At 42.6% G+C, this 13007-nt stretch overlaps 1 protein-coding gene across 1 annotated transcript in view; it reads left to right on the plus strand.

Moving 5' to 3' along the window:
• The window catches only part of depdc4 (DEP domain containing 4), a 70979-nt gene that overhangs the window by 35350 nt on the left and 22622 nt on the right, over positions 1-13007 (plus strand). Inside the window, exons 2-5 of the mRNA XM_072269451.1 lie at positions 3997-4405; positions 6518-6663; positions 9391-9586; positions 11263-11489. Of these exons, the coding sequence (XP_072125552.1) occupies positions 3997-4405; positions 6518-6663; positions 9391-9586; positions 11263-11489 (978 nt within the window). The remainder of the gene's footprint in view (positions 1-3996; positions 4406-6517; positions 6664-9390; positions 9587-11262; positions 11490-13007) is intronic.

Raw genomic sequence — 13007 nt, forward strand, 5'->3', positions numbered from 1 at the left:
CCTAAAATTGTGTAGGGCAGGCTTCCCAACTAGCTAGGCAGAATGCTTATCAAACAGGGTTTGAAAAAATCTGAATGACACCATTTTGTTAAACACAAGCACTTCTGCAGATGCTGGAAATCCAGAGCAACAAACCCAAAATGCTTGAGGAACTCGACAAGTCAAGCATCATCTATGGAGGAGAAATGGCAGGAACTCTGTGAGCCACAGAGAGAGGATATTGATGGGCTCACAGAGTGCATCACTGATTACATCAACTTCTGTGTGGACTGCAATGTTCCGACAAGAACTGTCCTTTGTTATTCAAATAACAAGCCATGGGTGACAAAGGACATTAAGGACATCCTGAACGCTAAAAAGAGGGTGTTTAGAGATGGAAATAGGGAGGAGCTGAGGGCGAATACAGAGAGACCTGAAAGCCAGGATCAGGGAGGCTAAAGACAGGTACAGGAGGAAGCTTGAGTGGAAACTCCAGCAGAACAACATGAGAGGGGTCTGGAGGGGGATGAGGACCATCACTGGATTCCGGCAAACTAGCAACAGAGGAGCTAAAGGCAGTGTGGACAGGGCCAATGAACTTAACCTGTTCTTTAACAAATTTGACATTGTGGCCCCTGCCCATCCCCAACATGAGCCATCTGTTGTCAGTCCCCACCCAACACATATTCCACTCTCCCCTCCTACCCCTCCTCACAGTCCCCCACCCTGCTCTCATGACTATACCCCTTCCCCACACGAAACCACCATGGTGGGCTTCACAGCTGAACAGGTGAGAAGACAGCTGAAACGTCTCAACCCAAGCAAGGCTACAGGACCAGATGGTGTCAGTACCAGGGTGCTCAAAGCCTGTGCCCCTCAGCTATGTGGAGTACTTCGCCATGTATTCAACCTGAGCCTGAGGCTCCGGAGGGTTCCTGCACTGTGGAAGACGTCCTGCCTCGTCCCTGTGCCGAAGATGCCGCGCCCCAGCGGCCTCAATGACTACAGACTGGTGGCATTGACCTCCCACATCATCAAGACCCTGGAGAGACTTGTTTTGGAGCTGCTCCGGCCTATGGTTAGGCCACACTTAGATCCCCTCCAGTTCGCCTACCAGCCCCGACTAGGAATTGAGGATGCCATCGTCTACCTGCTGAATCGTGTCTACGCCCACCTGGACAAGCCAGCGAGCACTGTGAGGGTCATGTTTTTTGACTTCTCCAGTGCGTTCAGCACCATCCGCCCTGCTCTGCTGGGGGAGAAGCTGACAGCGATGCAGGTGGATGCTTCCCTGGTGTCATGGATTCTTGATTACCTGACTGGCAGACCACAGTACGTGTGCTTGCAACACTGTGTGTACAACAGAGTGACCAGCAGCACTGGGGCTCCACAGGAGACTGTCTTGTCTCCCTTTCTCTTCACCATTTACACCTCGGACTTCAACTACTGCACAGAGTCTTGTCATCTTCAGAAGTTTTCTGATGACTCTGCCATAGTTGGATGCATCAGCAAGGGAGATGAGGCTGAGTACAGGGCTACAGTAGGAAACTTTGTCACATGGTGTGAGCAGAATTATCTGCAGCTTAATGTGAAAAAGACTAAGGAGTTGGTGGTAGACCTGAAGAGAGCTAAGGTACCGGTGACCCCTGTTTCCATCCAGGAGGTCAGTGTGGACATGGTGGAGGATTACAAATACCTGGGGATACAAATTGACAATAAACTGGACTGGTCAAAGAACACCGAGTCTACAAGAAGGGACAGAGCCGTCTCTATTTCCTGAGGAGACTGAGGTCCTTTAACATCTGCCGGACGATGCTGAGGATGTTCTACGAGTCTGTGGTTGCCAGTGCTATCATGTTTGCTGTTGTGTGCTGGGGCAGCAGGCTGAGGGTAGCAGACACCAACAGAATCAACAAGCTCATTCGTAAGGCCAGTGATGTTGTGGGGATGGAACTGGACTCTCTCACGGTGGTGTTTGAAAAGAGGATGCTGTCTAAGTTGCATGCCATCTTGGTCAATGTCTCCCATCCACTACATAATGTACTGGGTGGGCACAGGAGTACATTCAGCCAGAGACTCATTCCACTGAGATGCAACACAGAGCGTCATAGGAAGTCATTCCTGCCTGTGGCCATCAAACTTTACAACTCCTCCCTTGGAGGTTCAGACACCCTGAGCCAATAGGCTGGTCCTGGACTTATTTCATAATTTCCTGGTGTAATTTACATATTAATATTTAACTATTTATGGTTCTATTACTATTTATTATTTATGGTGCAACTGTAACGAAAACCAATTTCCCCCGGGATCAATAAAGTATGACTATGACTGTAAGACAGTTGACCTTTCAGGTCGTGTCTCTTCATCAGGAGTGATGATAATCAATAATGATGATCAGAAACCTCACTTTGTTTGCTTCCTGAAACGTCTGAATAGCTTACAGTAACTTTTCACCAGTTAGGGAATGATTCCTCATCATGGAGGATACCTTTACTCTCCATTGACTAAATATAATGAAGGCAGGAGAGTATTTTTTGCCTACCCTTTGTTGCCTGGAGGAGGTGTGAGCTACCAACATTGATCTGTAACTTTTGCATCTATGCATTATGTTTTCTTGGTGCTGTGGAGCTGAAGTGTTCAAGGTATAGGCACTGACATATCAGGATGGCATGCGGCACGGAAAGAAAGCTGAAGCTGGCAGCCTTCAGGGACAATGTTGTTGTTGTTTTTCTCACTGTCAGAAGTTAGCAGGAGGAAAATAAGATCATAAAACCATAAACCATAAGACAATGCAGAATTATATCATTCATCCCACCATTCTATCATGGCTGATGTTCAGGAAGTACTCGAGTGGTGCTGAATTTCTTGTTTGCATTGTAGTGCCATGTGGGAAAACAACATGAATTTGCAAAAGAACTTTGAAGTAATTCACTCAGTTATACAACACAGGAGCAGGTTCTTCAGTGCATTGAATCTGTGCAGACCATCAAGTACCCACTCGCATAGTAATCTTAAATAAATGCCGTTTAATTCCTTTTTCCTCATCTCCTTCCCTTTCACCCATGGTCTACTCTCCTGTCCTATCAGATTTCTTCTACAATCCTTCATCCTTTTCACCTGTTCGCTCCCAGCTTCTCATTTCATTCCCCTCCTCCACCCACCCTGTTTCCTCCTCATCTGGAACCACCTATCACCTGCCAACCTGTACTCCTCCCCCCTCTGCCACCACCTTATTCTGGCGGTTTCTCCCTTTCTTTCGGGTCCTGAAGAAGGGTCTCCACCCCAAACGTTGACTGTTCATTTGCATGCTGCTGCTTGACCCGAGTTCCTCCAACATTTTGTGTGTGTTGCTCCCGATTTGCAGAATCTCGTGTGTTTGCCACTTAGTTCTTTCTCCCTGCATTCCCATTAACTATGGATGGCACAGTAGAGTAGCGGTTAATGTAATGCTATCACTATGCCGTCCACTGATCATGGTAATGCAGGGGAAATTAAATAGCAAACACAAGATTCTGCAGATGCTGGAAATCCAGAGCCAGGTTCAATTCTGCTGCTGTCGGTAAGGAGTTTGTACATTCTTTCCATGACCACATACGTTTTCTTGGGTTACTCTATTTTCCTCCCACATTCCAAAGACTTGCGGGTTAGGAGGTAACTGGGTGGCGCTGGCTTATTGTGCTGGAAGGGGCTGTTACTGTACTGTGTCTCTAAGTAAAATAACTACTTAAAATAAAAAAAAATCTTCTCCCAGATTCCACCAGTCATTGACACACCAGGGATAATTTGAAATGTGCAATGAACCTACTTCTTTGTGATATGGGCAGAAACCCAAATCGGTCACAGAAAGAAGGAGCAAACAGACAGCACCAGAGATTGGGACCAAATGTGATTGCTTGAACTGTGATGCGCCAGCTTTTCTAGCTGTGACACTGACATGAAAAGTATCAAATACCTTCCTAGGATACAAATTCCAATACAAATATGCATTTAAACCATTGTCTTTGTGTTCGTTTTTAGGACATTTGGAACCTTTCCATGCAACACAGGTATGGAATAACATTATCCAAGCCCTGCAGACCCAGGTGGAGGTGAGGCATTACAAACGTTTCTGGAGGACGTATAATGGCTGCTTCACTGGTGCTGATGCAGTTGATGTGGTGCTGAGCCACCTTATGCAAAGCGTGTACTTCGTCAACAGTGATGTCTCGCGTTTGAAAGCAGCTCGCCTCTGCCACGCTCTGATGGAGCACAGAGTGTTTGAGCCTGTTAACACGAGACTCTTTGGTAAAGAGCAGCAAATGGTGTTCGAAGATTGCAGTAGCAGCCTCTACAGGTTTATGGAAGATAGTGCATTCCCTGGTCAGGAACAGGGACCAGAAGATTTGTTTCACCATGAAAGACCACTGCCAAGGAAGAAATGTCCCATGTAAGGTTTTGTTTTCTCTTTGGCTGTTGCATTGCAAGTATTTGTTGTTTACCCCTCAGCTCAATCAGTTCGGGAGAGGATTCAGACATAGGCCTAGGCCTTGGGTCTGGAATCAAATGTTAATCCACACAAGTCAAGCTTGATGCATTAGTGTTGGTTTCTCTATTGGATTCATCTTTTTTCCAAAGGAAATTAATTTCAACCTCAAACTGTTGTGGTTGTATTTTAGTTGCCTTTAAAAGAGCATCAATTTCATTACCACTCCAACTATCAGTCTCTTGGTCATCAAAATTCAAAGTAAATTTTACCATCAAAGTACAATGTATCTCATCATATACTACCCTGAGATGAATTTTCTTGCAGCATTTGCAGGAAAATAAATACTGTACAATAGAATTTATGACTGATATTCAATGTGTAGAAAACAAATTGTACAAATAAATAAAAATACTGAGCGTGAGTTGCAAATAGTCCTTGAAATTGAGCTTGCAGTTTGTAGAATTAGTCCTGAGTGGATATGAAGTTATTCACCTCCTGCCTGATGGTAATAGCAAGAAGAGAGCATACCCTCAATAGTGGGAGTCTTTTGATGCTGCTTTCTACTAGCAGCAGAACTTGTAGGTGTACTCAATAGTAGGAAAGGCTTTGTCTGTGATGAACTGGGCTGTATCCATCACTTTCTGTAGCCTTTTCTGTTCCTGGGCATTGATGGCATGGTATGGAAATGTGATGGAACCAACATCAGGATACTCTCTACTATGCAACTATAAAAGTTTGTCAAAGTATCCAGAACATTGCTGATGTTGCTTTAGATTGAATATACAACAATTCAATTTTGTGGCTCTGCATGAAATTGATAAATCTGAGTGTGGAAGTACAACGTGAATGTCACAGAATTCTTTTTCATTTGTTTGTGTGACTTTACATATTCATAGCACAGGTAGTGCAAACTTCACTCAGTCCCTCTAGATCTAGTTGAAAAACTATGTGAACACACACTGGATATATTTATACTATTAATTATTACTTGGTATTCTTTTCTCTTTCTCAGCCAAGTTGGAAAGGTTGTGTGTGTGTGTAATTCAATGATTTTGTTTACTTTGAGATACAGCACAGAAACAGGCTCTTCTGGCCCAATAAGCCCATGCCACCCAATTATATCCACGTGACCAGTTCAATGCTGGAGGAACTCAGCAGGTCAAGCAACATCTATGGAAATGAATAAACAGTCAACGTTTTGGGAAGAGACCTTTCTTTGAGACTCATGACAAATTAAGTCGTACGTTTTTTGGAATGTGGGAGGAAACCTGAGCACCTGGATGAAACCCACGTTGTCATGGAGAGGACGAACAAACTTCTTACAGACAGTGGCGGGGTTTGGACTCTGATCTGGTGCTGTAATAGTGTTATGATAACTGCTATGCTAATGTGCTGCTAATCAGAGAATTTACAACCCTAACTAAGACCATTTGGCCTCACTGATTCTCCTCCAAATGGGAACAATGAACTGGAATGTCAATGTGATTTAGTGGAGTAGTGACATCTTAGATGTGTACCATTTGTAACTGTGCGCTAATCATAGATCTACAAAAAACAAATAAGATCTGGTTCAAGCTCTAGACTGAGGCAACATTTCACAAAATAAGCTATTCTGTCCTATCATAATCTTATTACTCCAGCTCTTTAGTTTACTATAATGTCTATTAGAAATGAGTAATGACTAGAATGCATAGCACATGAATGTAGCAGCCAGTATAACATTATTGCACGCAACTATAAAATTGGGCTTCAATTCTTGCCACTGTCCTTGAGTTTTTGTATGTTCTCTTCATGACTATATGAGTTTCCTCTGGGTGCTTCAGTATCTTCCCACATTCTAATGACGTTTGTGTTAGGGTTAATGAGTTGTGAGTATGCAACACTGGCACCAGAAGAATGGTGACACATGCAGGCTGCCCAGTACAATCCTCACTGATTTGATTTGACATAAACAACACACTTCACTGTATGTACGTGCGATAAATATTGCTAATCTTCTGTTAAGTTTTGTCAAATTCTGTCAAATTGGTTCTCTTTGAACATTCTGAATAATATTTTTTTTTAAAAAAACAGACCAGATAAAATAACTTACTCGAATCCTATTGCCTTGGAAGCCTGTGACAAAAGAATTGAAGAAGTTTTGCAAGCAATCAGCCTTCGTCCATCACTACCCACAAACATAAAAATAAAAGCACCAACCAGCCTGCTGCCAAAGAAAGGTAAAATTGCATTGTGGTATTTGAATACACAAAGCTTTTCATTTTTTGTTATGCCTCTCTGTGATGTAATAAACCTTCAAAGCTCGGTACGATCAGGCAGCAGGCACTGCAGTATTAGAACAAGGACTGCTGGACCGAGGCTGTGAGACTTCTGAACACCCTGTTACCAATAGTTATGATAGTGCTAGTAGAAGTAATACTGTTGTATATTTTAATATGTTGTATATGCACTTTATGTCAACTTGCACATCTGCAGAATTTTTCTTAATCTGTTAAATTGGTATTAATACAATAATGTACAGAATGTGATGTATGTACTGTATTGTGCACCTTGGTCCCTGAGCAATGTTGTTTTGTTTAGCTGTGTACTGTTGAATGACAATGAACTTGATCTTAAACTAAAACTTGTCTGTATGTTCAGTGCTGTCTTAGGCAGAAATCTTTATTCAAAATCCTGGCCATTCTTTCATACTGAACATTTGGAGTAAACAATGGGCTTTATGCACAAGTTAGCTTAGGTTGTCTTGTAAGTCTGCAATCCTTTATTAGATTAGTACACAGGCTGATTAAAGTGGACTCAGCCAATACTGACCCAGAACACTCATTCCAACTTTCACTCCCATTGCTTTCCTGGACAATAACATCAATTCTCCTGAAAATGGAAGATTCATGAGGAGGATTGATATTCAGGGGAAGGATCAAGGGCATACTGAGCAATTTATTTGTCTTCTCTGTCCACTTTGCACACCCATGTTGTTATTCTATTACATTATTTACTTGAGACATGGGTAGGGGCAGGATGAGAGTGAGAAAATGCTTTGGGTGATCTCCTCCCCTCCCTTACCCCTTCTCCTCGGCTGCCTATCACTTCCCTCTGGTAACTTTCTCCCAGGGTCCACTCTCCTCTCCTATCATATTCCTTCCTTTACAACCCCTTATTACTTCCACCTGTCCCCTCCCAGCTTCTTACTTTATTCCCCCCTCCCCCACCCACTCACCTTCACCCTCACCTGGTCTTACCTACCACCCGCACCCCCCCCCCCCACCTTCTTGTTCTGGCTTCTGAACCCTTCTTTTACAGTCCCGATGAAGGGTCTTTGTCTGCAATATCGACTATTTATCCCTCTCCGTAACTGTTGCCTGATCTGCTTTCATCCAGCATATTGTGTGTGTTGCTGGTCTGTGGTTAAGAAATAACCTCAAATTGCTTTCTTAATTACATTTTTGTACTCACGCAAAAAAGATGTTATTCTTTGGGGCAATTTTTATTTATTTTGGTCACATATACAGAGGTTCAGTGAAAATCTTTTGCGTGCCATCCATACAGATCATTTCATTACAACAGTGCATTGGTATAGAACAAAGTAAAACAATAACAGAATGCAGAATAAAGTGCTACTCTTACAGGCAGAACATAAGATGCAAGGCTATAATAAGATAGATTGTGAGATCAAAAGCACATCTTATCATGTTACGGGACTATTCAAGAAACTGATAATGGGGTAAAGTTTAATCCTTGAGTCTGTTTGTATATGCTCTTAGTCTTTTGCATTTTCTGCTCAGCGGCTGGTGGGAGAAGAAAGAGTGTCCAGGTCCGGAAGGGTCTTCGATTATATTGTCTGTTTGGCCAAGGCAGTGAGAAGTATACACCATGTCCCTGGAGGGAAGGCTGGTTTCCATGATTGTTGTGAGCTGTGTCCACAACTCCCTGTATTTTCTTGCAGTCACAGGTAGTGGATTTGCCATCCCAAGTTGTAATGCATCCAAATGGTTTGCATGGTGCAAAGATAGTTCCTGCTTCAAGAATATCTGTTAGTGCTATCTTAGAAATAAATCCTGCTGTACTATTGTGAGTTGTGGTCTATTTTCCACACCAACTATTTGATCTGAAAAATCCAGAGCAATGGTGACATATTTGCCTCTGAGGACTGTATTGAAGCAGAGTGTCACTGGTATTTCCACGCTTTCAAACCCATTCCTCAAAAAATCTTTCAAATTAGCAGAATGAAGAGTTTAATTCCACTGTTTAATTTGTCCTTGGGTTTTCATGGCAAAAGGCTGACATCAAGCCTTTCCCAATTAGTGTCATTTTCAGTAATGCCTCTAATGTCCTTCTGGAATGAGGAAGTGGTCATGTTTAACGTAAATCCTGTGCATTCAAAGCCAAGGAATTGTTCTTTGAGAACACACACAAAATGCTGTAGGAACTCGGAAGGTCAAGTAGCATCTATGGAGAGAAATAGACAGTGGATATTAGGGGCCGAAACTCGTTCTTCAGCCAAAATTTGTGGCAGTGACGCAGCATGTGTTCAAAAGATTCCACTTTGTCATGAAGCATTTTTACTATCAATTAAATCCAAGGAAGGGGCTCATCCTGAAACTTTGACTCTATTTCTCTCCATAGATGTTTCTTGACCTGAGCTCTTTCAGCATTTTCTGGACTTCCAGGTTCTGCAGAATCTCTTGTGTTTACGATCTACAGCCAATTAAGTACTTTTCCATTGTCAACAGTGTTGTAATGTTGGCAAATACAGCAGCTAACCCCAATTTCTACACCTCTACTTTCAGAAACTAATACATTAACAGGATGTTGCATTTTGATGTGTAAGCTACATTCAGTGACTAATATTTTGTATGTTTTTCATAACCGAGCATGCAAGCACTAACTATGTTTCTACTGTGCTTCTCTTCTGCTTTCAACAATGGGTCTGACTTGCTCCAAAATAGTTGTTGAGGATGTTTGGAAGCAGGCGACTTTATTGCAGCTGCTCCATTTAATTCATCTTCCCGTCCTGGACAGCATTCTGGAGTCTCCCCTGAAGATGGAAAGAAGAGAAGCAGTTCATTTCAGTCGGCAAACTGACCTTATTATCTCCAACACGTTCCTGGATCGAGAGGTTTCTAAGATCCTAAATCTACCTTAGTTAGTATTTTCTGATAACTTTTCCTAATGAGTTTGGATGAATGCTCTAAGTGTAATATACAAGGCCAAAAATTCTTAACTAACTTTTGTCTTAAAGGAAAGCTAGAAATTTAATCTAGTTTGATTAGATCTTTGTTCTCCCTTATAAATTCATTGCATTTTTGCACAGAAACAGGCCCTTCACCCCATCAAGTCCATGCCAAACTGTTATTCTGCCTGGTCCCATTATCCCACACTTGGACCGGTCTCCTCCATGCCCCTCCCATCCATGTACCTATCTGAAGTTCCCTTAAATGAAGGGAAATTTGATAGAGGTATAAATGTAATGGCTCAAGTTTGAACAAATCTCAGGGTGGTAAGAGTGTGGAAGGAGCTGCTAACTGAACTGGTGGATGTAGGTTCGATTTTAATATTGTGAAGAAGTTTGAATAGGTACATAGATGGGAGGGGTATGGAGGGCTATGGTCGAGATACAGATTGAAGGGACCAGGCAAAATAGTTCAGCATGGACTAGATGGGCCAAAGGCCCTGTTTGTGTGCCTTTTGCTATACGACTATAAATGTTGCAAATGAACATTTATCTACTACTGTGGCTGGCAACTCATTCCACACTCACACCACCCTCTGATGTTTATTGCAAGCTCATTACAGAACCACTGTATATTATGAACTGTTTTTCTGAAAGGTGTGCAGAATCATCAAATGGTTTGTCACACATCCCACCTCCCCCTCACCTAGTGATCTGCTCTCTCATTTGTCTGTTTTGATGCTTGATCCCTCTTTTGCATTTCCATTTTCACCCTATCAGATGTTGCATTTTGAGATGAAGAGTTTTGTCCGATTCAACCTGAAATGTCTTATTCCGCGTCCAGGACTTCATTCTAATTCTCCTAGCATCTCAAAGTTCTAAAGTAAATTCATTAATGGAGTATGTATATGCCTGCATACACTACCCTGAGATTCATTTTCTAGCAGGCATTCATAGGAAAATAAATATAATTGAATTTATGAAAATCTATAAATAACAGAGTAACAAACAACCAATATGCAAAAGAAGCCAAACTGTGCTATTAGTAAAACAAAGTAAATAAATAGAGTCAAAGAGCAATACAGCACAAATATACATACAGGCCCTTTGACCGACCAGACCATGCCAACCACAATGTCCCACCAGCCTATCCATATCCTTCCAAGCCCCGTACTGAGAATATGAGCAGTATCTCTTCTGTCCTTTGTGATTGTTTCAATGATATTTGCGTTCTTTCAAATTCTGTAGTAAATAGATTGAACTGGTAGCTATCTAACTTCGGGGTTTGGGTATTTGATCCTCCACAATATTCCACGTGGGAATTAAAACTGGAGGTGGCAGTTTTTTTTTCTTACGAGGTTCGAGTTGCAAGCTCGACATCAACCCAGCACGGATGGAGAGCGCGCTTGGGAGCGGTCTGTCACTGGATCAAACTGGGGAACCTCCGTTCTCGAGCCTGGCGCTGATCTCACTGCACCACCAGCCGACTTTCCTATAAGTCTAAGTTTAATTTACTGAAGAAAAGGTTAATCCTGAAGGTTTTGAAGGACCATGGAGTCATTTTGTCTGTTGGAATGGTGCATTGTGCTCATTGTACACCTGATTTACACATCCTCAATTTCTGTTCTGTTTTTGTTCATTTCACTAGCTCTGATGAGTGGCTCTTGGCTGCTGTTGACTGCCTGGATTATTTCCCAGACCAGCTGATCGTACACGCGAGTGAACTGTTATCTCAGACCACGAATGATTGTGATGCTGCAGGCACCTACAAGAGAGTTTTGTTTGAAACTGTGGCGAAGCATTACAGCCAGAACAGGGAGCCCCTTCTCTGCAGACGCTATCTTGACATATACTGCGGGATAATTAGATTTCTGGGTAAGAGTCTTTCTGCAAGACCAAATAAAGAAAATATTGGTAACATGGTCCTAAATATGGAGAGCATAACTTTTGTTCCTGAACACAGGAGAATTCTGCAGATGCTGGGAAATCAAGAGTGACTCATACAAAATGCTGGGGGATCTCAGCTGATCAGGGAGCATCTATGGAGGGGAATAAATAATTGACGTTTTGCCTTATGAAGGGTCTCACCTCAAAACATTGATTGTTCATTCCCCCCCATGGATGCTGCCTGACCTGCTAAATTTTCCTAGCATTGTGTGTGTTACTTTTGTTCCTTGTGCATTTTGACAATTTCTGTGTAAATTTTCAGTTGATTAGAGGAGGGCTCACCTTCAACGATGAATAAGTTCAGCAGGTAATTAAATAGAGTGTAATCTCATAAACATGAGATTCCACAGATGCTGGAAATCCAGAGCAACACACACAAAAAATGCTGAAGGAACTCACCATGTCAGGCAGCGTCAATGGAGGGGAGTACAGAGTTTTGGGCCGGGATGCTTTATTGAGACTGAAAAGGAATGGGGCAGAATCCAGAATAAGAAGGTAGGGGAGGGGAAGGAGTACACAGTGGTAGGTAAGAACAGGTGAGTGGGAGATGAGGGAATGATATAAGAAGCTGGGAGGTGAAGAGGTGAAGGGATGAAGGAGGAGGAATCTGATAGAGGACAGTGGAGAGACGGAAAGGGGCGGGGAGCCAGTGGGATGTGAGGATAAGAGAAGGGGTGAGATGGGAACCAGAATGGGGAATGAGAAAAAGAGAGAAGGGAGAGAAATTTCCAGAAGTTAGAGAAATTGATGGTCATTCCATCAGGTTCGAGGTTAGCTAAATGGAATATGAAATGTAATTACAAAATAATCTGCAGATACTGTGATCAAAGTAACACTTTCAGTACGCTGCATGAACTCAGCAGGTCGGGCAGCATCATCGGCCATCTGGCCATTGAGCCAGCTCTACTATTCAATAAGATCTTGGCTGATGTGGCCGTGGTCTCCACTTTGCCTCCCATAAACCCTTAATTCCCTTGCGAGGCAAAAATCTATCCAGCAGTGTCTTAAATCCCCTCCTTCCCCTCCACCATCAGATTTCTGAACAGACAATGAAACAACCCATGAGCACTATCTCACAATTTTTGCTTGCTTTTTGCACAACTTACTTAATTTAATTTTCATTCCACGCTCTCACTATCCTGAGTGAAGAAGTTCCTCCTCATGTTCCCCTTAAACATTTCACCTTAATCCATGACCTTTAGTTCTAGTCTACCCAACCTCAGTAGAAAAAGACTGCTTGCACCTATATCCCTCATAATTTTTTATACCTTGATCAAATCTTCATTAGACCATAAGATATAGGAGCAGAATTAAGCCATCCAGCCCTTCGAGTCTGCTCCATCATTCCATTATAGCTGATCCCAGATCCCACTCAACCCCATATAATACCATAAGATATAGGAGCAGACTTCTGCGCCCTAATAAAGTCCTAACTTATCCGACCTC

Source organism: Mobula birostris, chromosome 9 (genome assembly GCF_030028105.1).
Source record: "Mobula birostris isolate sMobBir1 chromosome 9, sMobBir1.hap1, whole genome shotgun sequence".
NCBI classification, from domain to species: domain Eukaryota; kingdom Metazoa; phylum Chordata; class Chondrichthyes; order Myliobatiformes; family Myliobatidae; genus Mobula; species Mobula birostris.